This window comes from Natator depressus, chromosome 2 (assembly GCF_965152275.1).
Source record: "Natator depressus isolate rNatDep1 chromosome 2, rNatDep2.hap1, whole genome shotgun sequence".
NCBI classification, from domain to species: Eukaryota; Metazoa; Chordata; order Testudines; family Cheloniidae; genus Natator; species Natator depressus.
The window spans coordinates 249,166,063-249,193,958 of NC_134235.1; the positions used below are offsets into that span (position 1 = coordinate 249,166,063).

The following is a 27,896-nucleotide window of genomic DNA, read 5'->3' on the forward strand; positions in this document are numbered from 1 at the left end:
ATCTTCTGTTGTCCAGTGGACTGAGTGCTGGACTGGGTGTCTGATCCTACATCTGTCACTGACTCCCTTTGAGAGTTTAAGGAAGTCACTTAACCCCTCTGTTCTTCAGTTTCTCTGGCTATGTCTACACTACAGCTTTTGTCAGCACAATTTATGTTGCTCAGGGTGTGAATAAACCACCCCCCTGAGTGATGTAAATTACACCAACATAAGCACTGGTGTGGACAGCACTATGTCGATGGCAGAGCTTCTCCTGCCAGCATAGGGAGCAGCCGCTCGCCAGGGCTGAAGTAGTGAAGCCTTTGAGAGAGCTCTCTCCCGTCTACGTAGAGCAGCTACATTAGAGAGCTTACAGCTGCGCCGCTGTAGTGCACGGCTCTCTCATGTAGCTGTAGCCTCTATCTGTAAAACTGGGATAATGATGATCATCCTCTTTTTGTGAGATCCTTGACTATGTATTTTTTTAAAAGTTGTTTTTAACCTGCCTGTTTGTCTGACAGTTGTGTGATAATTGGTCTTAGGAACCATCATTTGTGGTTCCAAGTTCTTGGAAACTAACTGTTTGATTAGTTTAATTGCTGTTATTGTTGGCTATTTTCTTTGGCATTTGGACAACTAAATAGCCATAATGAAAAATGAGCTGCTAAATAAGTTTATAAAAGCAACTGATAACTAATGAATAACACATGGTAGCGCTGCTAGTCAAGGTTATTTTTTAAAGGGTTCCCAAAATTAGTCTATTTTAGGTACCTAAATAAGTTACCTGACTTCAGAATGCTGAAGCAGGTTTTGTTTTGGCTTGTTTTGGCTTTTGGGGGGGTAGAGGAGAGGGAAGGGAAGGATAGCATGTGATTATGTATAATGTATATGCAGAAGGGACAAATTAAAGTTCCACATGCAACCTTAATACTGGGATTTCCTAACTTCTGAATGCTTATATTTGTAACTTTAACATTCTTTTTATCCTGTTTTTTTACATGTAATTCATATAGTTAATGAAAACATCAGCAATTAAATGAGGATAAAAAATTGTAAGAGGATTAAACTCTCATTCTTCAGGGTATAAATAACCCCTAATTAGCTGGAATTAGGAAGAAATTTCTTTTATGGGCAAATTATTCCATATATAATTGTCCACTATGTGATTTTTTGTATCTTCCTCTGAAACATCTGGTGTTAGCCACTGTTGAAGATAGGATAGCAGATTAGATGGATCTCTGATCTGGTTTGGCAAGTCTTATGATCCTGGGAATCTTCCATTGTCAGTGTATCAGAAATCTAGATACGTCTTGCAGGTTCAGTGGGGAATTAGAGTTGCTTGCTAGCAACATGGTGTCCTAAACTGGAATGGAAATGTTAAGCAGCAGAGAATCAAATACCAAAGGCCAAAACCTGGATGAACCCTGAATGGAGTAGTCTTCTGCCTTGTAATGTGTTTGTTTTCACTTGTAACTGGGTAAGTCTCTGAAGGACTGTGCCATGTCCTTGCGTGTGGCAATGAGGCACTCACATTGATATATTTAATATATCTGATGGTTGAACAATTATTTGAAGGACAGTTGCTTCTTGTGCTTCATTGCAGTCTTGGTACAGTACCCTTTATGCAGTCACCGGGGGTGAAGGGGCGGCAGTTAAAGCACAAAGCAACAATGTGTATACTAGTTCTTTATTTTTAACAGGATCCTGGTTGCCAAAGACTATCTATTTAGCGGCTCCTATGACAGGACAGCTCGGTGCTGGAGTGTGGACAAGGAGAAGCAAATCCAGGAATTCCGGGGCCATCGGAACTGTGTTCTGACTCTGGCTCACTACTCCTCCAGGGATGTTCATGATGAGTCAGAGGAGGAGCAGGAGAAACTGAGCAGAGACTTCCTGGTGACAGGAAGCACAGACTGCACTGTTAAGGTCTGGTGGGTGTCGAGTGGGCGCTGCTACCAGACTCTGCTAGGGCACACTGGGGCTGTTTTATGCCTTATACTCGATGCTCCAAACAGGGAGCTATTTTCTGGCAGCACAGATTATACCATCCGAACATGGAATATTGTAACCGGTGAGCAGTTAAAAGTGTTCAAAGAGCATCAAGGATCGGTTATCTGTCTAGAGGTAAGAACCAGTATGTTTCATACTGCCACCTGGAGGTGGTTATCCACATCGTACCATTCTTGGCCAAGAACTGAATAGGCCAAGGGGACTGAGCTGCCACCTTATACTCAGAAGAGGTTCCTCTGAGACTGTACAGCAATAACATGCAGGAAACCTGCCCAGTTGTTGCCTCCTCCGTGGCTAAAAAGCTTCAGTACTGACAAGCTATGAAACAAAATGTTCCAGTAAGTGTGACTAAGAAGCACAAACTTTAGTCTCAGACCACAAAGTAGCCAGAAACTGGTGTTTGGCACAAAAACCCAGGGAGAAGCGAGGCAGGAATTCCAACTGGAACAGCTGCAGAGAAGGGCTAGTTGGATGATCAAGGGAATGGGGAACCTATCTTATGAGAGGAGACTAAAAGAGCTTTGCTTGTTTAGCTCTGAAAAATGAAGGCCGAGAGGGGATACGATTGGTTTCTAAATCCTCAGGGGATAAATACCAGGGAGGATGAAGAGCTATTTAAGCTAAAGGACAAAGTTAGCACAAGAACAAATGGGTATAAACTAGCCATGAATAAATTTAGGCTAGAAATTAGAAGATTTCTAAACATCAGAGGAGTGAGGTTCTGGAGCAGCCTTCAATAGGAGTAACGGTGGCAATCAACTTAATCTAACAATAGAGCTTGATAAAAATATGAACGGGATTATATGACACGATTGTCTCCAGTAGCAGGCAACTGGATTTGATGACCCGGGAGGTCCCCTCCAGTCTTATGTTTCTATGAAAGGTAATAAGGAGCTTTTTATCAAATCTATTTTTAACTCTTAATGTAATATTTTTGTTTAGCAAATGGGGTGAGAGCATAATTTTAACTTGGGGAGATGGGTCTGTCCCTGGCCAGGCGTTAAAATATAAATAGTAATGGAAATAATGGCATTTTGTAACCTTGAAACAACTCCTCTTCCACAGAAGCTGTTCTGTCTTTCCTAAGCTTCTGTATGGCTAAAGGAAAGGCAGATCTAATTTTCCTAGATCTGTTACCTAGATTCTCTCTGAGCTTGGAATTCATATGAGTTAGAATCATAGAAGATTAAGGTTGGAAGAGACCTCAGGAGGTCATCTAGTCCAACCCCCTGCTCAAAGCAGAACCAACCCCAACTAAATCATCCCAGCCAGGGCTTTGTCAAGCTGGGCCGTAAAAACCTCTAAGGATGGAGATTCCACCATCTCCCTAGGTAACCCATTCCACTGCTTCACCACTCTCCTAGTGAAATAGTTTTTCCTAATATCCAACCTAGACCTCCTCCACTGCAACTTAAGACCATTTCTTCTTGTTCTGTTATCTGCCACCACTAAGAACAGCCTAGCTCCATTCTCTTTGGAACCTCCCTTCAGGTAGTTGAAGGCTGCTATCAAATCCCCCACTCACTCTTCTCTTCTGCAGACTAAATAACCCCAGTTCCCTCAGCCTTTCCTCATAAGTCACGTGCCCCAGCCCCCTAACCATTTTTGTTGCCTTCCGCTGGACTCTCTCCAATTTGTCCACATCCCTTCTGTAGTGGGGGGCCCAAAACTGGACACAATACTCCAGATGTGGCCTCACCAGTGCCGAATAGAGGGGAGTAATCACTTCCCTCTATCTGCTGGCAATGCTCCTACTAATGCAGCCAATATGCTGGTAGCCTTCTTGGCAACAAGGGCACACTATTGACTCATATCCACCTTCTTGTCCACTGTAATCTCCAGGTCCTTTTCTGCAGAACTGCCGCTTAGCCAGTCTGTCCCCAGCCTGTAACGGTGCATGGGATTCTGCACTTGTCCGTGTTGAACCTCATCAGATTTCTTTTGGCCTAATCCTCCAATTTGTCTAGGTTACTCTGGACCCTGTCCCCACCCTCCAGCGTATCTACCTTGCCCCCCATCTTAGTGTCATCCGCGAACTTGCTAAGGATGCAATCCATCCCATCATCCAGATCATTAATGAAGATGCTGAACAAAACCAACCCCAGGATTGACCCCTGGGGCACTCTGCTTGATACCAGCTGCCAACTAGACTTTGAGCCGTTGATCGCTACCCATTGAGCCCAACGATCTAGCCAGCTTTCTATCCACCTTATAGTCCATTCATCCAATCCATACTTTTTTAACTGGCTGGCAAGAATACTGTGGGAGACTGTATCAAAAGATTTGCTAAAGTCAGGGTATATCATGTCCACTGCTTTTCTCATATCCACAGATCCAGTTATCTCATCATAGAAGGCAGTCAGGTTATTCAGGCATGACGTGCCCTTGGTGAATCCATGTTGACTGTTCCTGGTCACCTTCCTCTCCTCCAAGTGCTTCAAAATGGATTCCTTGAGGACCTGCTCCATGATCTTTCCAGGGACTGAGATGAGGCTGACCAGTCTGTAGTTCCCTGGATTCTCTTTCTTTCCTTTTTTAAAGATGGGCACTATATTTGCCTTTTTTCCAATCGTCCAGGACCTCCCTGATTGCCACGAATTTTCAAAGATAATGGCCAACGGCTCTGCAATCACATCAGCCAACTCCCTCAGCACCCTCGAATGCATTAGATCCAGTCTCATGGACTTGTTCATGTCCACCTTTTTTAAATAGTTCTTTCACCATTGTGTGCTCCTCACCTCCTCCCCATAATATGCTGCCCAGTGCAGCAGTCTGGGAGCTGACTTTGTCAGTGAAGACGGAGGCAAAAAAAGCATTGAGTACGTCAGCTTTTTCCACATCATCTGTCACTAGGTTGCCTCCCCCATTCAGTAAGAGTCCCACGCTTTCCCTGACCATGTTCTTGTTGCTAACATACCTGTAGAAATCTTTCTTGTTACTCTTTACATCTCTTGCTAGCTGCAACTCCAATTGTGCTTTGGCCTTCCTGATTACACCCCTGCATGCTCGAGTAGTATTTTTATACTCCTCATAGATTCATAGATATTTAGGTCAGAAGGGACCATTATGATCATCTAGTCTGACCTCCTGCACAATGCAGGCCACAGAATTTCACCCACCACTCCTACAAAAAAAACCCTCACACCTATATCTGTGCTATTGAAGTCCTCAAATCGTAGTTTAAAGACTTCAAGGAGCAGAGAATCCTCCAGCAAGTGACCCGTGCCCCATGCTACAGAGGAAGGCGAAAAACCTCCAGGGCCTCTTCCAATCTGCCCTGGAGGAAAATTCCTTCCCAACCCCAAATATGGCAATCAGCTAAACCCTGAGCATATGGGCAAGATTCATCAGCCAGATACTACAGAAAATTCTTTCCTGGGTAACTCGGATCTCACCCCATCTAATAGCCCATCACAGGCCATTGGGCCTATTTACCATGAATATTTAATTACCAAAACCATGTTATCCCATCATACCATCTCCTCCATAAACTTATCGAGTTTAATCTTAAAGCCAGATAGATCTTTTGCCCCCACTGCTTCCCTTGGAAGGCTATTCCAAAACTTCACTCCTCTGATGGTTAGAAACCTTCGTATAATTTCTAGTCTAAATTACCTAGTGGCCAGTTTATATCCATTTGTTCTTGTGTCCACATTGGTACTGAGCTTAAATAATTCCTCTCCCTCTCTGGTATTTATCCCTCTGATATATTTATAGAGAGCAATCATATCTCCCCTCAACCTTCTTTTAGTTAGGCTAAACAAGCCAAGCTCCCTGAGTCTCCTTTCATAAGACAAGTTTTCCATTCGTCGGATCATCCTAATAGCCCTTCTCTGTACCTGTTCCAGTTTGAATTCATCCTTCTTAAACATGGGAGACCAGAACTGCACACAGTATTGCAGATGAGGTCTCACCAGTGCCTTGTATAACGGTACTAAAACCTCCTTATCCCTACTGGAAATACCTCCCCTGATGCATCCCAAGACCGCATTAGCTTTTTTTACAGCCATATCACATTGGTGGCTCATAGTCATCCTATGATCAACCAATACTCCAAGGTCCTTTTCCTCCTCCGTTACTTCTAATTGATGCATCCCTAGCTTATAACTAAAATTCTTGTTATTAATCCCTCAGTGCATGACCTTACACTTCTGACTATTGAATTTCATCCTATTACTATTACTCCAGTTTACAAGGTCATCCAGATCCTCCTGTAGGGTATCCCTGTCCTTCTCTAAATTGGCAATACCTCCCAGCTTTGTATCATCCGCAAACTTTATTAGCACACTCCCACTTTTTGTGCCAAGGTCAGTAATAAAAAGATTAAATAAGATTGGTCCCAAAACCGATCCTTGAGGAAGTCCATTGGTAACCTCTCTCCAGCCTGACAATTCACCTTTCAGTAGGACCCGTTGTGGTCTCCCCTTTAACCAATTCCTCATCCACCTTTCAATTTTCCTATTGATCCCCATCTTATCCAATTTAACTAATAATTCCCCATGTGGCAAGGTATCAAACGCCTTACTAAAATCTAGGTAGATTAGATCCACTGCGTTTCCTTTGTCTAAAAAATCTGTTACTTTCTCAAAGAAGGAGATCAGGTTGGTTTGGCATGATCTACCATTTGTAAAACCATGTTGTATTTTGTCCCATTTACCATTGACTTCAATGTCCTTAACTACCTTCTCCTTCAAAATTTTTTCCAAGACCTTGCATACTACAGATGTCAAACTAACAGGCCTATAATTACCCGGATCACTTTTTTTTCCTTTCTTAAAAATAGGAACTGTGTTAGCAATTCTCCAATCATAAGGTACAACCCCTGAGTTTACAGATTCATTAAAAATTCTTGCTAATGGGCTTGCAATTTCTTGTGCCAATTCCTTTAATATTCTTGGATGAAGATTATCTGGGCCCCCCGATTTAGTCCCATTAAGCTGTTTGAGTTTCGCTTCTACCTCAAATATGGTAATGTCTACCTCCATATCCTCATTCCCATTTGTCATGCTACCATTATCCCTAAGATCCTCTTTAGTCTTATTAAAGACTGAGGCAAAGTATTTATTTAGATATTGGGCCATGCCTAGATTATCCTTGACCTCCACTCCATCCTCAGTGTTTAGCGGTCCCACTTCTTCTTTCTTTGTTTTCTTCTTATTTATATGACTATAGAACCTTTTACTATTGGTTTTAATTCCCTTTGCAAGGTCCAACTCTACTTGACTTTTAGCCTGTCTCACTTTATCCCTACATGTTCTGACCTCAATAAGGTAGCTTTCCTTGCTGATCCCTCCCTTCTTCCACTCCCTATATGCTTTTTGCTTTTTCTTAATCACCTCTCTGAGATGCTTGCTCATCCAGCTTGGTCTACAACGCCTGCCTATGAATTTTTTCTCCTTACTTGGGATGCAGGCTTCCGATAGCTTCTGCAGCTTTGATTTAAAATAATCCCAGGCCTCCTCTGCCTTTAGATCCATAAATTCTTCAGTTCAATCCACTTCCCTAACTAATTTCCTTAATTTTTGAAAGTCAGCCCTTTTGAAATCAAAAACCCTAGCTGCAGATTTATTTTTATTAATCCTTCCGTTCAGTTTGAACTGAATTAGCTCATGATCACTTGAGCCAAGATTATCCCCTACAACCATTTCTTCTATGAGGTCCTCACTGCTCACCAAAACCAAATCTAAAATGGCATCCCCTCTAGTCGGTTCAGCAACTACTTGCTGAAGGAATCCATCAGCTATCGCATCTAGGAAAATCTGAGCCCTATTATTATTACTAGCACTCGTCCTCCAGTCTATATCTGGGAAGTTAAAGTCTCCCATGATCACACAGTTTCCATTAGTATTTACTTTATTAAAAACATTAAAAAGGGCTCTATCCATATTCAAATTAGATCCCGGTGGTCTATAGCACACCCCAAGCACTATCCCAGGGGAGGCTCTAATAGTTTTCTTCCCCAATTTAATTTTTGTCCAGACAGACTCAGTTATATCCATTTCATTGCTTCTTATTTCTTTACATTCTATCTCATCATTGATATACAATGCTACTCCACCACTTTTACCTTTATTTCAGTCTTTCCTAAACAGCACATACCCTTCAATACCTGTAGTCCAGTCATGACTACTATTCCACCATGTTTCTGTTATCCCTATAATATCTGGTTTCACTTCCTGCACCAGTAGCTCTAGTTCCTCCATTTTGTTACCTAGGCTCCTCGCATTAGTGTACAAACATCTTAATTTTTGCTGTTTGGCCTCACTCACATTCTGTACCCTATTAGGCATGGTCATTTTACTACCAGTATAACCTATTAGACTTGTATTTACACTGCCCTTCCTCCTACCCATGGCTGTATCCACTCTTACTTCATTTTCTTTCCTCTCAATGCTAAATTCTGGCGTGGAGATGACCTGGACATCTCCCAACCATCTCCCCCTAATTCCTAGTTTAAAGCTCTCTTAATCAGTTGTGCCAGCCTCCATCCTAGAAGTCTATTTCCTTCCCTACTCAGATGAAGTCCATCCCGAGAGAACTGTCCTCTATCCATGAATGCCTCCCAGTGGCCATACATCCCAAAGCCCTCTTTATATCACCACTGCCTAAGCCATCTGTTGATAGTCATAATCTTGTCACACCTTTGTTGCCCTTCTCTAGGAACAGGCAGAATCCCACTAAAGATCACCTGAGCCCCAATTTCCTTAAGTGTCTTCCCCAGCCTAGCATAGTCTCCCTTAATACTTTCCAACGAGAATTTAGCCGTATCATTTGTTCCCACATGAAGGATAATTAGGGGATTCTTTCCCGCTATCTTTAGAATCCTTTTCAACCTCAGGTCTACATCCCATATCTTAGCACCTGGAAGACAGCACACCCTCCTATTCTCTGGATCAGCTCTGATTACAGGCCTATCTATTCTTCTCAGTAAAGAGTCCCCAATCACATAGACCTGTCTTTTCCTAGTGACGGTGCTATTCTCCGGTCTATCCCCTGTTCCCTCTGGCTGCAAGTTCTTTCTATTCCTATTCTCCCTTGTAATCCTCTTTAACCCATCCTGTATCCTCCTGGGGCTCATATTTGGTGTAATCTCAATTAACTCTTCCCCTTTTCCTATAGGACTAGCTGCTCTTCTCTAGTCATCTGTCCAAGTTTCCACTTGTAAGCTTCCTTTTTGTGTTTAAGCTCACCAAAGATTTTTCTGTTAAGCCAAGCTGGTCGCCTGCCATATTTGCTATTCTTTCTGCATATTGGGATGGTTTGTTTCTGCGCCCTCAATAAGCCTTCTTTAAAATACAGCCAGCTCTCCTGGACTGCTTTCCCCCTCATATTAGCCTCCCAGGGGATCCTGCCCATCAGTTCCCTGAGGGAGTCAAAGTCTGCTTTTCTGAAGTCCAGGGTCCGTATTCTGCTGCTCTCCTTTCTTCCTTTTGTCAGGATCCTGAACTCAACCATCTCATGGTCACTGCTGCCCAGGTTGCCACCCACTTCTACTTCCCCTACCAATTCTTCCCTGTTTGTAAGCAGCAGGTTAAGAGGCATATGACCCCTAGTTGGTTCCTCCAGCACTTGCACCAGGAAGTTGTCCCCAACACTCTCCAAAAACTTCCTGGCTTGTCTGTGAACTGCTGTATTGCTCTCCCAGCAGATGTCAGGGTGATTGAAGTCCCCATGAGAACCAGGGCCTGTGATCTGGAAACTTCTGTTAGTTGTCCGAAGAAAGCCTTGTTTACCTCATCCTCCTGGTCTGGTGGTCTATAGCAGATGCCCACCACAATATCACCCTTGTTGCTCTCGCCTCTAAACTTAACCCAAAGACTCTCAACAGGCTTTCCTCCAGTTTCATCCTGGAGCTCTGAACAATCATACTGCTCTCTTATATACACTGCAACTCCTCCCCCTTTTCTCTCCCGCCTGTCCTTCCTGAACAGTTTATACCCATCCATGATAGTGCTCCAGTCATGTGAGTTACCCCCCAAGTCTGTTATTCCAATCACATCATAGTTCTTTGACTGCCAGGACTTCCAGTTCTTCCTGCTTGTTTCCCAGGCTTCTTGCATTCGTGTACAGGTACCTAAGATAACTAGCCGATTGCCCTACTTTCTCAGTATGAATCAGGAGGTCTCCCCTGTTACCCTCCTTCTTGTGTTTCCTCCCGGTATCCTACTTCCCCACTTACCTCAGGGCTTAGGTCACCACACCCCATCGAACCTAGTTTAAAGCCTTCCTTACTAGGTTAGCAAGCCTGCCTGTGAAGATCTCTTCCCTGTCTTTGTTAGATGGATCCCATCTCTTCCTAGCAATCCTACTTCCTGGAACAACATCCCACGGTTGAAGAATCCAAAGCGCTCTCTCCAACACCACCCGGGTAACCACGCATTTACTTCCACAATTTGATGGTCCCTACCTGCGCCTTTTCCTTCAACAGGGAAGATGGATGAGAACACCACTTGCGCCTCAAACTCCCTTATCCTTCTTCCCAGAGCCACGTAGTCTGCAGTGACCTGCTCAGGGTCATTCTTGGCAGTATCATTGGTGCCCACATGGAGAAGTAGGAAGGGGTAGCGGTCCGAGGGCTTGATCAGACTGATAGAAGAAAACCAGGAAATGGTAAAGAAGAAAAGAAAAGACATGGTGTAGTTTTTAGGTTAGCAAAATCCTATTTCATTTGTACATCTTGCTATCTATATTTCACTGTGTTTCTATGGCAACCCCTCCCCACCAGCCACAAAATGGCAGGTTTGGGGGACATCTGGCATGAGGAGGCTTGGATAAAATTGCTCCTCTCTTCTGAGTGTATAGTTGAGATAACAAGTCATTTTTAACAGGATATTTTTAGAAATTCCATGCTCTGGTGGCTGTAACTTAAGGGATTTCAAGCCCAAATGGTCTTAAATAGATGTATTGTGTTAGCTTCCATGGGAAAACACATGCAGTCAACTCTCTCCTTGTTTACTGGTGTGTAAAATGATTGCTGCTCCTTTGCAGGGCAAAAATATATTAGTCGCTGTTTAATAAGTGTTGCCATTGTTTCGTAAAGGAGACGGTTGCTGCTAGGTCCTACAGGCCCAAAAGCTATTGTAACATGGGAATTTGCGCGTCCCTCTCTCTTAGAGGGAAAACTTAAAGCTGAATTATGCAGGCACCAAATAACCTCTGTTTTGTTTGGATACGTTTTTGGGGTTAAAGGTTGTTTCTCTGCTCCCTCTGTGCTGTTATTACAGGAACATGTTTTGAGGATGCTCTAGTAGTCAATTACTGCTCTTAAAGGTATAATCAGAGGGCAAAAATAAGTGGGGAGAATAAACAAAATGATTAATATGCTTAATTCCTGCTTCAGACCCCCTAAGCAGTAGGGTAAATTTCTGGCCCCATTTCTTTCAACGGGTTATAGGCCATTGACTTCAGTGGAGCCAGGTTTTCACCCTACAGCTCTTCAAGAAACCTACTTTTCCTGAGTCTTGTTCTCAAAAGTAACTGAGCTGCTTTTGCTGAAACTTCACAAAAATCTGTGGCCTGAGGCAGAAACCAAGCCTGGAAAATTTCAGTCCAAGCGGTTAAATTTCGGCAAGGTTGTAAGCAAATGAAAATGGACTTGTAATGAAAAGTGGTAGGTAGTTTTAGCTATAGGCAGCACTGCATGCATGGGCCCTGCCTTAGAATACCATACATCTGTCGTGTCAGACCTCTTCAATCTGAGGGCCAGACATATTGCTTCAGAAAGATCAAGGGGCGACAGTGAGTACTTTGGGGCTGATTTTTCTGTCTTGTTCCCTTTGCACTTTTCAGGTGCTGAGAAGGGAGCAGAAACCTCCTGCAAGGCTCTGCCAGAGATTCCCCTGGCATATGGGGGGTGGTGTCTGGTGGGAATATAGCTGGAATACCCAGGTTTTATACTTCATTTCCTGTGGCTCCAGGTGCAAAAGACATGTTGGGGGGAGTGGGGACAGTGAAGTGGCAGGATTGGGCTGTGTTCTGGATTTCCTCAGTTGGCATGTGGTCTCTTGAGTATCTCTGTCAGCTGGCACAAGCTAGAGTAGCCTCCAGGCTGTTCTGGGGGTAGAATCAGGGAGCCGTGAGTGGTGGTTGGTTCTTAGGTTTTCTTCCCCACCACCTCTTCAGCCCCCCCCTCCCCCTTTCTTGGGCTGTCCTTTGCTAGGTGCTCCCATTGGATTACGCAGAGCCAGTCAAGCTTCCAACCTGCTCCCTCTGAGACTTCCATTGCCTGTTACCTAACCAGGTTGTGGAGCAGCTAGAGCTACTCACTCTTTCCTCTCCCTGCAGTGCAACACATAGCCAGCGTGGCAACTGAGCAGCTGCATCAGGGAAGGTACAGCAGCTGCTTGGAGACAGCTGGGGAGGATGTAGTGATGCAGCTGATTCAGACCTATACATTTAAAAATGTCAGGGCATGGCTAAGGGAGCGTGTTCAATTCATAACCAAACACATGCTTTCCTTACCACATCAGTTTGGACAACCTTCCCTAAATATATACAGTACCTCTTAACCTGAGAATTTCCAAGGTGCTCTACCAACTGTCCCCAGAGGTTACTTTATCTACTACTGATGTACAGCTTCTGTGGGTATTTATCAAAATGACACTGCAAGAGGAGGTTGCGCTGGTGGGGGAGTGGCATTATATGTGAAAGAAAGCATAGAGTCAAATAAAGTAAAAATTAGGGGTGTCAAGCGATTAAAAAAATTGCACGATTAAACAATAATAGAATACCATTTATTTAAATATTTTTGGATGTTTTCTCCATTTTCAAATATATTGATTTCAATTACAACACAGAATACAAAGTGTACAGTGCTCACTTTATATTTATATTTGATTACAAGTTTTCGCCTCGGAGTATTGCTCTTTTAAGACTTCTGAAAGCATGCTCCACACCTTGTCCCTCTCAGATTTTGGAGGGCACTTCAGATTCTTAAACCTTGGATCAAGTGCTGTAGCTATCTTTAGAAATCTCACATTGGTACCTTATTTGTGTTTTGTCAAATTGCAGTGAAAGTGTTCTTAAAATGAATAACGTGCTGGGTCATCATCCGAGACTGCGATAACATGAAATATATGGCAGAATGCAGGTAAAACAGAGCAGGAGACATACAATTCTCCCCCAAGGAGTTCAGTCACAAATTTTATTAATGCATTATTTTTTTAACAAGCAAAATCAGCATGGAGGCATGTCCTCTGGAATGGTGGCCGAAGCATGAAGGGGCATATGAATGTTTAGCATATCTGGCATGTAAATACCTTGCAGTGCCAGCTACAAAAGTGCCATGCAAATACCTGTTTTCACTTTCTGGTGGCATTGTAAATAAGAAGAGGGCAACATTATCTCCTGTAAATGTAAACAAACTTGTCTGAGCGATTGGCTGAACAAGAAGTAGGACTGAGTGGACTTGCGGGGTCTAAAGTTTTACGCTGTTTTTTTGTTTTTGAGTGCAGTTATGTAACAAAAAAAATCTACATTTGTAAGTTGCACTTTCATGACAAAGGGATTGCACTACAGTACTTGAATGAGGTGAATTGAAAAATACTGTTTCTTTTGTTTATCATTTTATACAAATACAAATATTTGTAATTAAAATAATATACACTTTGGTTTCAATTACAACACAGAATACAATATATATGAAAATGTAGAAAAACATCCAAAATATTTCATAAATTTCAATTGTATTCTATTGTTTAACAGTGCGATTAAAACTGCAAATAATTGTGATAAATTTTTTTAATCACGATTAATTTTTTTGAGTTAATCGCGTGAGTTAACTGCGATTAATCGACAGCCCTAGTAAAAATCTTAAATAAAACAAACAAACTATACCATAGGATATCTATGGATAGAAATTCCATACTTGACTAAAAACAGAAAGTACAATAATAATGGGTGATTTCAACTATTCTTCTATTGACTGGGTAAATGTCACCTCAGGACATGATGCAGATAAAATTTCTAGACACCATAAATGAGTGTTTCTTGGAGCAGCTGGTCCTGGAACCCTCAAAGGGAGAGGCAATTCTTGATTTACACCTAAACGGAGCACAGGATCTGATCCATATGGCTCAACTGCTCAGTAATAGTGGCCATAATGTAATTAAATTTAATATCCTTGGAGGGGGGATAATACAAAAAAAACTGCCATGGTAACATTTTATTTTAAAAAGGGAAACTACACAAAAACAAGGATGCTTGTTATATGGAAATTAAAAAGCGCAGCCAAAAGGGTTAAATGCCTGCAGGCAGCATGCTGGACTACTTAAAAAACGCCATCATAGAGGTTCAGACTAAATGTATACCACAAATCAGAAAAGACAATAAGAGGACCAAAAGAATGCCAGCATGGTTAAATAGCAGAGTAATGGAGGCCAGTAGAGGCAAAAATTTGCAAGTCAAATCCTAGTAAGGATAATAGGAAGGAGCACAAACTTTGTTAGGTTAAGTGTAAAAGTATAAAAATGCAATCCAGAGAAGCAACTTGCTTTAAAGATATAAAAACTAACAAGAATATTTTTAAGTATGCCGAACAGGCAGCAAGGCCACTAGATGACAAAGGTATTAAAGAGTAGCAGCCATGTTAGTCTGTATTTGCAAAAGAAAAGGAGTACTTGTGGCACCTTAGAGACTAACAAATTTATTTGAGCATAAGCTTTTGTGAGCTACAGCTCACTTCATCGGATGCATTCAGTGTTAAAGGAGCACTCCTGGAAGACAAGGTCATTGCAGAGAAGCTAAAGGTAATCTTTGCATCAGTCTTCACTGCAGGTGATGTGCAGGAGATACCCACATCAGACCTATCCTTTTTTGGTGACAAATCTGAAGTACTGTCCCATACTTATGTGTCAATAGAAGAAGTTTTAGAACAAATTGAAAAATTTAACAAGTCACCAGGACCCGATGTTTATTCACCCAAGAGTTCTGAAGCAACTCAAATATGAAACTGCAGAACTACTAACTGTAGTACATAATCTATTGCTGAAATCAGCTTCTGACTGGAAGGTATGTAAGGTAACAAGGATTTTTTTTTAAGGGCTCCAATGTCAATCTCTTGGCAATTGTAGGCTGGCACACGTACCTTCAGTACCAGACAAATTGGTAGAAACTGTGCTAAAGAACAGAATTATCAGACGCATAGATAAATACGATTTAGTGGGGAAGTGTCAACCTGGCTTTTAAAAGGGAAATTATGCCTCACCAATCTACTAGAATTCTTTGCGGGGGTCAACAAGCATGGGAACAAGGGTGATCCAGTTGATATACTCTACTTGGATTTTCAGAAAGTGTGTGACAAGGTTCTTCACCAAAGGCTCATAAGGAAACTAAGTAGTCACGGGACAACAGGGAAGGTCTTTTTATGGATCAGTAACTTGCTGAAAGATGATAAACTGAGGGTAGGAATAAATGGTCAATTTTCACAATGGAGAGAAGTAAACAGTGGGGTCTCCCAAGGATCTGTACTGGGACCTGTGCTGTTCAGCATATTCATTAATGATTGGGAAAAGGGGGTGAACAGTGAGGTGGCAAAGTTTACAGATGATACAGAATTATTCAAGGTAGTTAAGTCCAAAGCAGATTGTGAAGAGTTACAGGTGGATCTCAAAACTAGGTGACTGGGCAAGAAATGACAGATAAAATTCAATATTGATAAGGACAAAGTAATGCACAGTGGAGAAAAAATAAGTCCAACTACAGTAATATATAATATAAAAATGATGGGTTAGCTTTTACTACTCAAGAAAGATCTTGGAGTCACTGTGGATAGTTCTCTGAAAACTTCAGCTCAATATGCAGCAGTGGTCAAAAGGGCTAACAGTATGGCAGGAACTATTAGGAAAGGGATAGATAATAAGATGGAAAATATAATACCACTATGTAAATCCATGGTGAGCCCACACCTACAATGCTGTGTCCAGTTCTGATTGCCCTATCTCAAAAAGGATATAATAGAACTGGAAAAGGTTGAGAGAAGGGCCACAAAAATGATCAAGGATATGGAATGGCTTTTGTTGAGGAGAGACTAAAAAGATTAGGTTTGTTCAGCTTAGAAAACAGATAACTAAGGGGGGATATGATAGAGGTCTATAAAATCATGAATGAGTGGAGAAAGTGAATAGAGAAGTGTTATTTACCCTTTCCCACAATATGCAAACCAAGGATCATCCAATGAAATTAATAGGCCGCAGGATTAATACAAACAAGAGGAAATGTTTTTTCACACAAGGCACAATTAGCCTGTGAAACTCATGGCCATGGATGTTGTGATGGCCAAAAGTATAGCTGGGTTAGAAAAAGAACTAGATAAGTTCATTGATGATAGGTCCATTAATGGGTATTATCCAAGATGGTCAGGGATTCAACCCCATGCTTGAGGTGACCCTAAACTTCTGGCTGACGGAAGCCAGAACTGAAAGATGGGTGGATCACTCCAAAATTGCCCTGTTGTGTACACTTTCCCTGAGCTTTGGTGCTGGCTACTGTTGGAGATGGGATACTGGACTAGATAGACCACTGGGTCTGACCAGTGTGGAATCTCCTATGTTCTTCTGAGAACATAGGTTCGTAGAACAAAGTTATGCAGTTTGGGATTTAGCTTGGAAGCCAGAGGAAATATTCCTACTGTGGTGAAAAGTGCAACAGAACCACAAACAGGCAGGAACTTAGCTTTGGGTCTCTTCCAAAATATGGCACCTTTAGTAGAGCAGTCCCCCTAAAGATGTACTGAATTTTAGAACGCAAGGGGTGGAGGAGTGCCACCTACTAAATTGTCACCTGCACTCCATTTCCTGACCAAGTGTGATCACAAGAGGAGGAACGACTTGTCCAGTTGTTAAGTGGATTTGAAATATTCTTAAATCTTGTAATTTGCCTTAGTATTTATTTTATAACTAGTCAGGTGATGCACATATAAATCAGTGTAATGTACTTTTGTACGGTACCTGAGGGGTACTAGAGAAGCATAGTTTCAGCACCAATCCAAGAGATCAAGCTGCAGTGGAGGGGTTGGACTGTTTGTTTCTTTCTGAGACTCCAGCCAGCATAACTATAGTCTGATTGTCAGAAAACAACCTCTTGTCTGCAGAGATTTTTTTGTTCATTAAAATGAATGTGGTTGGAATAGGATCTTGAAAGGCCAGCTCAGCTGAAAGCTCATATAGTTGGACCTCAGGAACTGGTCCCATTAGTGATTCTGAATTTAACAAGCTCAGTTTAAACGAATCTCCTGCGGAAAAGTTTGGGGAATGCGGCCCAGTGAAGTGGTGAGTAAGCAGATAATTGGGAATTTGGTAAGCGAAGAGACACAGGAGTGGCTGGGAATACATGTGGATGCACTGACACCAATAATATTTGTCCAAATCTGATTGGAGGGATGAGACGTGAATTTGTTCTCCTCTGGCAGAGATGTACCTGTGAGAGGAAAGCACATGTCTATGAGCCTTGGCATAAGTACCAGCCAGGCAGTTGTACTGCAGATATTTTTGGCCGTCATACAAAGAGAAGGGAAATCTTGAGCTGCTGTTCATATTCAGATCCACCAAACTGCTGAACATTAAGCCATTACTGGCCTCTTCAGTCTTGAGAGCTGCCTGGATGAGAACATTGTTGTTCATGTATTGTTTGTAGTAAAGTAGTGTCTTAGAGACCCCAACCAAGAGCAGGGCCACCCCGAAGATGACCTCACCATAGCTAAAGCTGTAACAATGTTACCATTATAATTTGTTTTGCTCCTGCCCTAATTTTGCTAATACTAAACTGGTCTGCCTGAAATTTCTCATGCAATAGTATATCTAAAATGGTGTGGCCTGTATGCTCAAATTTGTTTTATTCATCTGTCCTAGGTGAGAGCTAGTGTTTCAGCTAGCACAGAGTGCAGAGGAAATGCCTCTCTCAGCAATGGGGTGAGTGAACGGGTTGGAGTTCTGGCCAGCTATGCAGTGATAGCCACTCCATATAATTCATTTGTAAATAAGGCTTTAAAACCAGGCAGCTGGTTGCCATCTCCTTTTTTTAGCTAACTAGTTTTCAAATGTTTAGATCTCTTTGATTTAGGCACTTCAGTGTCCACTTTTCTCATTGATATCAGAGCTGCAATCCCAGCCTGTGCTCTCTAATCTATTAGAAGTCTCCTTGGTTTGCTATGCTTTTCCCCGACAGGAGCTCTCTTGGGAAATTGGCCAAAGCGAACAAAGCTTCTCCAAAGTCAGCCAAGGAAAGTACAGCTCTGAGGATATCGCTGCTTCTCCAGGCAGTGACAGATTAGAATTTGTAATTGTATCTTCTGATCACTTATAAATCAGGAGTTGACAGACTTGGGTATATTTAAAAAAGCTGTTGTGTAAAAGTTTCTCTTTTTTTCCCCTCTCCCACCTAAATCATGGGAAATTAATTTGCACTCTTGTCAGCATAAGGCATCTGTATCTTTGTAATGAAACAAATATAAATTAAAAATTAGAATATTTGACATTTTGAAGTGAAGACCTAATACAGGATTTTGTGTACTTGATATGCATTGTATGATATAGACTATTTCAAGCCTGAGGCTGCAGTCATTTTTCCATTTCAGTAGCCCAGTGAGTTTTTTAGGAGATTGCCTAAAGTATTTTATTCCATATTTTATACCCTGGAAACAAATATTACTCAGAAAAACAAACGGGTGAGGCCTTACTAAACTAGAAAGTTCACTAGCATGGCCAGACAGCAAGTGTGAAAAATCAGGACAGGGGGTGGGAGGTAATAGGTGCCTATATAAGAAAAAGCCCCAAATATTGGGACTGTCCCTGTAAAATAGGGACATCTGATCACCCTAAAGTTCACTCTCTTTGGTCTGTACGGTTTGTTTTTGTATGAAAATAGATTTTGCTTTAATAAAGGAACAGGATTGGATAAGTCAAGAGTTAGTAATGGTATATGGAGTCTTTCACATCTAGGAAGAATGGTCTAGTGGTTAGGGTGCTAGCCTGAGACTTGAGACCCACGTTCAATTCCCTGCTTCACCATAAAGTTCCTGTATGATCTTGGGCAAATCATTTAATTTTTCTTCCCTAATTCCCCATCTATAAAATAGGGATATTATTAATTCCTTGCCTCACAGGAGTGTTGAGAGACACTCAGATAGTAAAGGGATGGGTGTCACACAAGTACTATAGGTAGATCTAGGTTGTGATGTGATGTATCCCCAGGTGAAGCCTGGAAACTGTTGGAACCGCTGTGTTCCCCTAACTATTCAGCTGGGTTGCCCTCTCCCCATGCTCTGCTGGCAACACACAGCCAGTCCCTCTGGGCCCTGTTATCACCCTAACACGACAGCAGGTGGCACCACACACACAACTAAGTTACCTGAGTGCTTTACCTAAGCCACTCATGGACCAACAATGGAGGCACCAGCCAATTTCCCAGCTCCCCAGCATTGCACCCCTATTGGAGCATATACCCAGAATTATACCATCTTGCACTGCACAGGGATTTGTACGGTGCAAGCTCATTAATTATTCTGTCCCCCTCCCCCCTGCTGTGGGGAAGATATGCCCCAGCATTTGTTAACACAGCTAAGATTCCCAAACACTTCACTCAAAAACACCCTGGTTAAGATAAAACATAAAACAGGTTTATTAACTACAGAAAGATAGATTTTAAGTGATAGCAAACAGATCAAAGCAGGTTACTTAGGAAATCAAACAATCGCAATCTAAGTCTCATACAAACTAGATAGGATTTGAATCAGCAATATCTCACCCTGACTGATGGTACAAGCAGTCTTACAGATTCTTGATATGCAGGCTTCATCTGCTTGGCAGCCTGGGTTCCCCTCCCCTTTTCAAAGTCTTTTGTCTTCTGTAGGTTCTTTCAGGTGTTGAGTTGTGGGGGAGTGAAGACAAATCAAGATGTCACTCCCCGTATTTTATAGTTTCTTCCAGTTTGCTGGAAAGTCTATAAATGTGAAGGGGGGTAGGGTGGGAGGAAGGAAGGGGTTCGCCTCCATTGGCCAAACATTCTCCATTGTCTCCGTGCTCCCTGGGAGGAGGCTTCCTTATACCGAGTTCCTGTGTTAGTGGATTCTTCCCTTGATGGGTGTTGATGACAGCAATTAACACTGTCTGGCTACTCCATTGTTGTACCTGAAAGGCTAGTTTGGGGTATTTCCAGCTTCACATCATATTTTAATAACTCACACATAGCAAGATTTTATAACTTCACATGCAATGATAGCACATACAGTCCAACAAGATATTAATGTTTAGCAGATCCAGACTTTTAGAATGATACCTCTCACGGCATACTTTGTACAGAACATCTCATAATTACATCACCATGGTAAATATGGGGTGCTTTGGGGTGCAGAGTGCCACATAGGTTACAGCTTCAAATCCAGTGGGCGTTTGTGAAAGCTATCACCAACTGGTGGCTGAAAGGTGCCCTAGGTGCAATGAGATGGTGGGTTCAGTTCAGTTCCTATTGCAAAAACAGCATCAAAATGAGAGGAAGGATCATGTTGTGGTTAAGGACTGGAACTTGAGAGATTTGTTCCTGATTCAGCCACAGACTTCCTGAGTGACCTTTGGCAAAAAAATATTTAACGTGTTGATACTTCAGTTTTCCAGGCTGTAAAATGAGGCTGATAATACTTTCCTATATCAAATGGGTATTATGGGTCTAATTTCATTAAGTTGGTGTGATGCCCATACACTGTAGTTGTGAACAGCATAGAAAAGCCTATAAATCAGTACAACTGGTACCCTTCTTGTTACACAGGCTACAGACTGAATAAAGAATAAACTAGAGTTCACAAACACTCTTAGAGTTCATCCCTTCATATCACAGCTAGGACTGTTCAGGGAAAGTTTTCACTGCCGTTACACTGTGGGTTCCATTGACGAGCCAGCTAAGCCCCCTTCATTTGCCACATTGTATTTCTAGCAGAGAAATAAAGATGGAGAGCAAACCAAGGCACGTAGCTGTTATTTGGCTTGACTTAAATGTTTTCACACCCGCTTAAATGGAGAACTCAAGCACTATAACCTAATGTACCGTTAATGCAGAGTGGCATGTACCTGTAAGAGGCTGTAACTTAGTGTTTGTTCTTGTTGAGTAGTTTCTGCCTCTTGTAAGATGTTTGGAACAGAAATACCATGAGTTGGCCAAGAACAATCCAGCAGGATCCCAACTCCAGCCATCCTTTTCCAGTTAGCAGTGAAATGTGACAATGTTTTCGATGCCCACTTAGGTTGGGTTTTAAGGTTAGGGCTCAGATTAGCTCTGTCAGGCTATTTGTGTAGCTCAAAGTCTGTTTATACAGCAGGTCACTCCCTCATTTTCCTTCTTGAGATGTAATAGTAGTGCCACTGCTGATGCATCAGAAATTTAATGAGATGTGAAATTTCAAACTACTAGTTTTTGGGCAATTGTGTGTTTTATGAGCTTCTGAGACATGGCCTTGGAAGAGGTCCTGTGTACCAAGTTCTGCCTGCAGTGAGTTGCATGAGCACAGTTACTCTTGAATTCGGTGGGGTTTGTGCATGTGTCTTCAAGGGCATCTTTGTCCTTCTGTGTGAGTTTGTCACATTACTCTCGTCCAGTGCAGCACAGCTCCATCATAAACACTTTAAGTATCTTTCATTAGAGGGTCTCATAATACTGTACAAGCAGTAAAGATATGATTCACCCCTTTGCTACAAAGCTGACTCAGGACACTAAATGGGATTTTGGGCAGGAAGGAAATCAAATTTATCTGCAAAATCCAGAGGTGAGCAAAGGGGCTGAATAGCCACTTGGAGTGTGTGTGTGTGTGTGGGAGGGGGAGAGGTGTTTTAAATAACTTACTTTATGGTGAAGGAATGGGTGATTTTATAGGAATAGAGACATGGCCTAAAAGTGAAGTCCATGTCAAGCTGGGTTAGTGCATATCTTGCAGTCAGTCTCTCTGCAGGACTCCCCTTGACATCAGAGAGAATTTGATCAGGCGAGGGGTTATCTTCTGAACAGGGCTTAAATTCTCAGAGTATTTCCCAGAGCCCCCGACCCCCATTTCTCATGGGAGGCGCCCAGGGGCTTTGGGCTTCAGCCCCACAAGAGGTGCTATATGGGCCTCCTGAAACCAGCTTGCAGCCCCCCAGTTGGAAACTGTTGGGAACTCAGACAGGAGCCAAGTTTTGAAAATATTTACCGGTGCACTGTTCCAGTCAGCTCCAGCTGAATTTAAGGTATGCTTCTGGACATGACAGCCTTTAAACCTGTGTGCTCGTAGGGAAAATAAGCCATTATTCCTTGTGCAAGTTCTGTTTTTCTTCCAATCACCACCTGTTTCTCCCTTTTCTTTACGTATTTAAATCAGTCCCAAGGTGGTTCCTACCAGCCCTTAAAAACCTGATATGTGAAACTGTGATTACCCTGGCTCCTGAATTGGAACTTTTGGTAAGAGAAATTCCTTTTTTGTCATGTAGCACCAACTGCATGCTTGATGCTTTACAGGCAAGCGCCCAGCCAGAGTCCTTGTTTTGAAGAGTTTACAATCTTAGTATTTTAATGATGCCTGTTTTGTCTTGGTTTATTTCCTTATCTTTATGTTAGAAGAACTCAGTGAAATCTTTCCCATATTAGGGAAGGATGATGAGAGGAAGGATGGCCTTGTGGCTAAGGCACTGGACTATGACTCAGGAAATCTGGGTTTAATTCACAGCTGTGCCACAGACTTGCTACATGATCTTGCACAAGCCACTTAATCTCCCTTTGCTTCTGTTTCCCATCTGTCTGGTGGAGGTAACTCTTCCCTTTTCCTGCCCTTCCTGTCTTGTCCCTTTAGACTGTAAGGGATTGTCTCTTACCACGTGGATTTACAGTGACTAGCACAATGAAGTCCTGATCTCAGCTGAAGCCTCTAGGCAGTATGGCTATAATACAAATAATATTGGAAACTGTTTTAATTGCTACATTGCTAAGATAATTTATGAAACACTTCTAGGATCCTGTCTGAAAACAGCTTTTTAAAAAATGTTATTGCATCATTGAACACTACTGGAAACACATCCAAAACGGTTACAAAGAAAACACAGTATTTCAAAACACTGACCTTGTCCATTGTTATCCCATTAGCCTCTGACTTGGTTTTTTAAAATTTGCCTTTTTGTTACTTAGGATTTGTTCTTTGACGTTTTTTTTTTAATTTGAAATTTGTGATCTCATAACGTATTTCCCAATTGTTTTTAGTCTAGTGCTTTTATAAACTGACAAACTAGTCCAAACTCTCTACTACTGCAAGTGGATGCAGCTCCATAAACTTCAAGAGACATGTGCCCACTTTCACCAAAAGAGAATCTGGCCCTTAATCTCTCCCTCGTTTGAAATTTGGAAACCATTTTTAGGGCCCAGCAGTCCCATGAGGGACGTGGCTGTGCAAAGAATACAGGATCAGGCAATTCTGTTTCAGCTCTGAGAGAACTGTTTTGCTGAAACTCCCCTCTAAAAGCTGTTTGCTTTTGTTTTCAGTTGGAAGATGTGACTGAGGATGAATCACTTGAGTGCAGTTCTCTGAATTTTCCCAGGAGGCTATTCCCGATGTTCTTTTCTCTTTCCCCCTCAGCTGGTGAATCGATACTTGTATTCGGGGAGTGCAGACAAGACGGTGAAGTGCTGGTTAGCAGACACTGGGGAGCAAGTCCAAACATACAAGACTCACAAACACAGCGTTAGCACTTTGAAATACCATGCAGGAATCTGTAAGTTTCCGTTCCAGAAATTTTGTCTCATTTTCCCTGCTATTTATGGATGTTTTTCCTTTGATTAAAAGTGAATAATAAAGGTAACATTATAGCTGTGAGGAGTGAGATCTTGTGAAATCTTCACTGACTCTTCCTCCTGCTCTAGTGCTACCAGATTCAGCGCCAAAGTATGGCGCTCACTCTGCTGGTGAGCGGTTGCTGAAAGCACCTTCACTTCTCCCAAGCAGAACATTAGTGCAGGTGCATGCAGCTGCTTCTACTCCCTGGCTGCAGCGGGATCCGTTTATTTCTGCACATCTCACAGTATATCTGGATGGGTTGGAAGCGTGGCTGGGTTCCGTCCTCATGTGCACCAGCTAGCACGAGAGCCAGTGGCGTAGCTAGGTGGAGCGTACAGGGGCAGTGGACATAAAAAAAGGTGCCACCCGCTGTACTCACCCGGCGGCACTGAAGGCCCCCGCTGCCGAAATGCTGCTGAGGACCCGGAGCGAGTGAAGGCCCCCGCCGAGCCGGAGTGCGTGAAGGCCCCCGCTGCCGAAGTGCCGCTGAGGAGCCGGAGCGCGCGAAGGCCCCCGCCGCCGAAGACCCGGAGTGCCGCCGGGTGAGTAAAAATTTTTAAAAGTGCCCATAAATTAAAAAGACACCACTTGTTCTCAGAGGCGGAGTGGCTGCTCCCCCCGCATCCCCCCGGCTACGCTACTGACTAGAGCATGCAGGTATAGCAAGATATTGGGTTTGTGTAATGCACAATTTATTGTTCTCAAACTAAAATGTACATCTGTGAAACCTGGCTCCTTTCCCTTCCAAAACATTCTGTCTACTTTGTCCTGAAAGCTAAAACTCCTATTCATACCCTCATAATCTCCCATACTGATTCCTGCAAATAAGTAATGTCTTGTGCCTACGAACCCCATCAAGGCCTCGTTGTGCTAGGCACTACAAACAATGAAGATAGTTCCTGCCTCAGAGAGTTTACAGCCTACACTTCTCACCATATCCTCGCCGCTCTCTGAATCCCTTTGTTGGCTCTCTCTTCTAGCATGGCTCATTTACGCTTCTTGTTCTTGGCTTCAGGATTATGTATAACGCTGATCCTAGATAGTCATCATCTTGAGCAGTGATGTGCTGCCAAAATCTGAAGAACCGATTCCTTCAGTCGCTCCGGGTCTTTGGCGGCACTTCGGGGGCGGGTCCTTCACTTGCTGCGGGTCTTCGGCGGCACTGAAGGACGTGCCGCCGAAGACCCGGAGCGAGCGAAGGACCCGCCGCCGAAGTGCCGCCAAAGACCCGGAGCGCCGCTGGGTGAGTAAAAATTAAAAAGGGATTCTAAGCCAGGGGAGCCTCCCCAGCCGGGAGCTCAGGCGGGCCGGACAGGATGGTCCTGTGGGCTGGATGTGGCCCATGGGCCGGAATTTGCCCACCCCTTTAACAACCGGTTCTAAACCGGCTTCAAAATTTAACAACTGGTTCATGCAAACTGGTGCAAACCGGCTCCAGCTCACCACTAATCCTGAGCCTTTTTATGTATCATCCTCTGGCCTGATCTGCCAGTGATGTAGCTGTGGTGTGCTATTTGCCCAATAAATGTCTCTATACCTTCTTGCATACAGGCAACATGGAAGAAATGCCCTTCCTGAGCCAATCCACAAGGCCACTGCTCTCTCTTCAGCTCCCTCTTCCACATCTGCCTCAACTAGGATACCTGCAAATAACTCTAACTGCATTGTTGTAGGGTAATTTGGAACTAACGGTCCGTCCCTATAGGTGAAAGGGCAGTACAATGGCAGGTGAAATTCACTGTTGACAAATAGAAGGTAATGCACATTGGAAAGAATAATATGAGCTACTCAGACATACAGATCATGGGTAAACAATGATTAGCGGACATGATGCTGAATATGGTTTTCCTTGGTCCACACTGGCTGGTTGGTCATGATCAGAATCAAGTAAGCTAACTTGATTTCATAGTTGTTCTGGGGCACTTAAAAAGTGTTCATGTAGATAAGCCCAGAGGCATGATACTGAACTATATACACTATATATCACTACAAAAGGTTCCCTCCCGCCCCCCGCTCTCCTGCTGGTAATAGCTCACCTTTCCTGATCACTCTTGTTACAGTCTGTATGGTAACACACATTGTTTCATGTTCTCTGTGTATATAAAATCTCCCCACTATATTTTCCACTGCATGCATCCGATGAAGTGAGCTGAAGCTCACGAAAGCTTATGCTCTAATAAATTTGTTAGTCTCTAAGGTGCCACAAGTTCTCCTTTTCTTTTTATATACACTGCTGGTCTGATTTCACTATTGTAACTCCTACTTCCTGTTGGGGAGGAGGACAGGAGAGGTGAAGGGGTGGGAGGTCTTTCTTTGTTTAATGAGAGCATGAGAAAGACTAAAGTCTCAAAACAATTCCCGCTCTGTAGCTCACTGGGAAATCAGTTGACATTGGCTCACTTGAAAGATTACACACAGTTCAAATAAAACTTTCCAAGCTGCCACCCCAGTGTTGCCAGATTTTGCACACTTTGCTGTCTTTTCTTTCATCCCCTTCTCTTTCCATAGCACTCCACACTCTGTGACTAAGCAGTCAGCATTGATATATTTAGCCAGACCTGGGAGAAACATGTGACAGAGGTGTTCACAAGGGTATTATTAGCTTTTAATATAATAATAAAAGCTAAAAGGATTTGACGAGAGAATCATAGAATCATAGAATATCAGGGTTGGAAGGGACCTCAGGAGGTCATCTAGTCAAACCCCCTGCTCAAAGTAGGACCAATCCCCAACTAAATCATCCCAGCCAGGGCTTTGTCAAGCCTGACCTTAAAAACTTCTAAGGAAGGAGATTCCACCACCTCCCTAGGTAATGCATTCCAGTGTTTCACCACCCTCCTAGTGAAAAAGTTTTTCCTAATATCCAACCTAAACCTCCCCCACTGCAACTTGAGACCATTACTCCTTATTCTGTCATCTGCTACCACTGAGAACAGTCTAGAGCCATCCTCTTTGGAACCCCCTTTCAGGTAGTTGAAAGCAGCTATCAAATCCCCGCTCATTCTTCTCTTCCGCAGACTAAACAATCCCAGTTCCCTCAGCCTCTCCTCATAACTCGTGTGTTCCAGTCCCCTAATCATTTTTGTTGCCCTCTGCTGGACTCTTTCCAATTTTTCCACATCCTTCTTGTAGTGTGGGGCCCAAAACTGGACACAGTACTCCAGATGAGGCCTCACCAGTGTCGAATAGAGGGGAACGATCACGTCCCTCGATCTGCTGGCAATGCCCCTACATATACATCCCAAAATGCCATTGGCCTTCTTGGCAACAAGGGCACACTGTTGACGCATATCCAGCTTCTCGTCCACTGTAACCCCTAGGTCCTTTTCTGCAGAACTGCTGCCGAGCCATTCGGTCCCTAGTCTGTAGCGGTGCATGGGATTCTTCCGTCCTAAGTGCAAGACTCTGCACTTGTCCTTGTTGAACCTCATCAGATTTCTTTTGGCCCAATCCTCCAATTTGTCTCAGTCCCTCTGTATCCTATCCCTACCCTCCAGCGTATCTACCTCTCCTCCCAGTTTAGTGTCATCTGCAAACTTGCTGAGGGTGCAATCCACACCATCCTCCAGATCATTTATGAAGATATTGAACAAAACCGGCCCGAGGACCGACCCTTGGGGCACTCCACTTGATACCGGCTGCCAACTAGACATGGAGCCATTGATTACAGCCATTGATGAGACAGCTGACTTGTCCCATTTGGGAAATAGAACATCAAGTGGGCAATGAAGAACATTAGGGACCTGTTTGGGAAGAATAAACACACCATTCTAACCTTGTAAAAGAGAAACTGCCCCCTTACAACCAGTAATTTGTTTACAATATGATTTGTTACGGTAGCGCCTAGAGGCCCCAGTAGAGATAAGAGCATCACTGCGCTCAGCACTGTACACATGCATAGTCAGAGGCGTTGCCTGCTCCAGAGAGCTTACAGCTGAAAAAAGACGAGCCAGACAAAGTATTATTTTTGCAGATGGGGAACAGAGAAAAGAAACAATTTGCCCAAGGTCACACAGGAAGTCCACAGCAGAGCTGGGAATTGAATCCAAGTCTCTTGAAGGCCAGGCTAGCATCCTAACCACACAACCATGCGTCATCTTCTCTTTGCCTCTGTAACTAATAACACCAC

At 43.0% G+C, this 27,896-nt stretch overlaps 1 protein-coding gene across 4 annotated transcripts in view; it reads left to right on the plus strand.

Moving 5' to 3' along the window:
• The window catches only part of WDR86 (WD repeat domain 86), a 49,680-nt gene that overhangs the window by 16,256 nt on the left and 5,528 nt on the right, over positions 1 to 27,896 (plus strand). For 3 of the 4 annotated variants that reach the window (XM_074946325.1, XM_074946326.1, XM_074946328.1), the window contains exons 4-6: positions 1,680 to 2,103; positions 17,835 to 17,894; positions 23,570 to 23,705. In XM_074946325.1, the coding sequence (XP_074802426.1) occupies positions 1,680 to 2,103; positions 17,835 to 17,894; positions 23,570 to 23,705 (620 nt within the window). The remainder of the gene's footprint in view (positions 1 to 1,679; positions 2,104 to 17,834; positions 17,895 to 23,569; positions 23,706 to 27,896) is intronic. The other variant, XM_074946327.1, reaches the window with a different exon arrangement.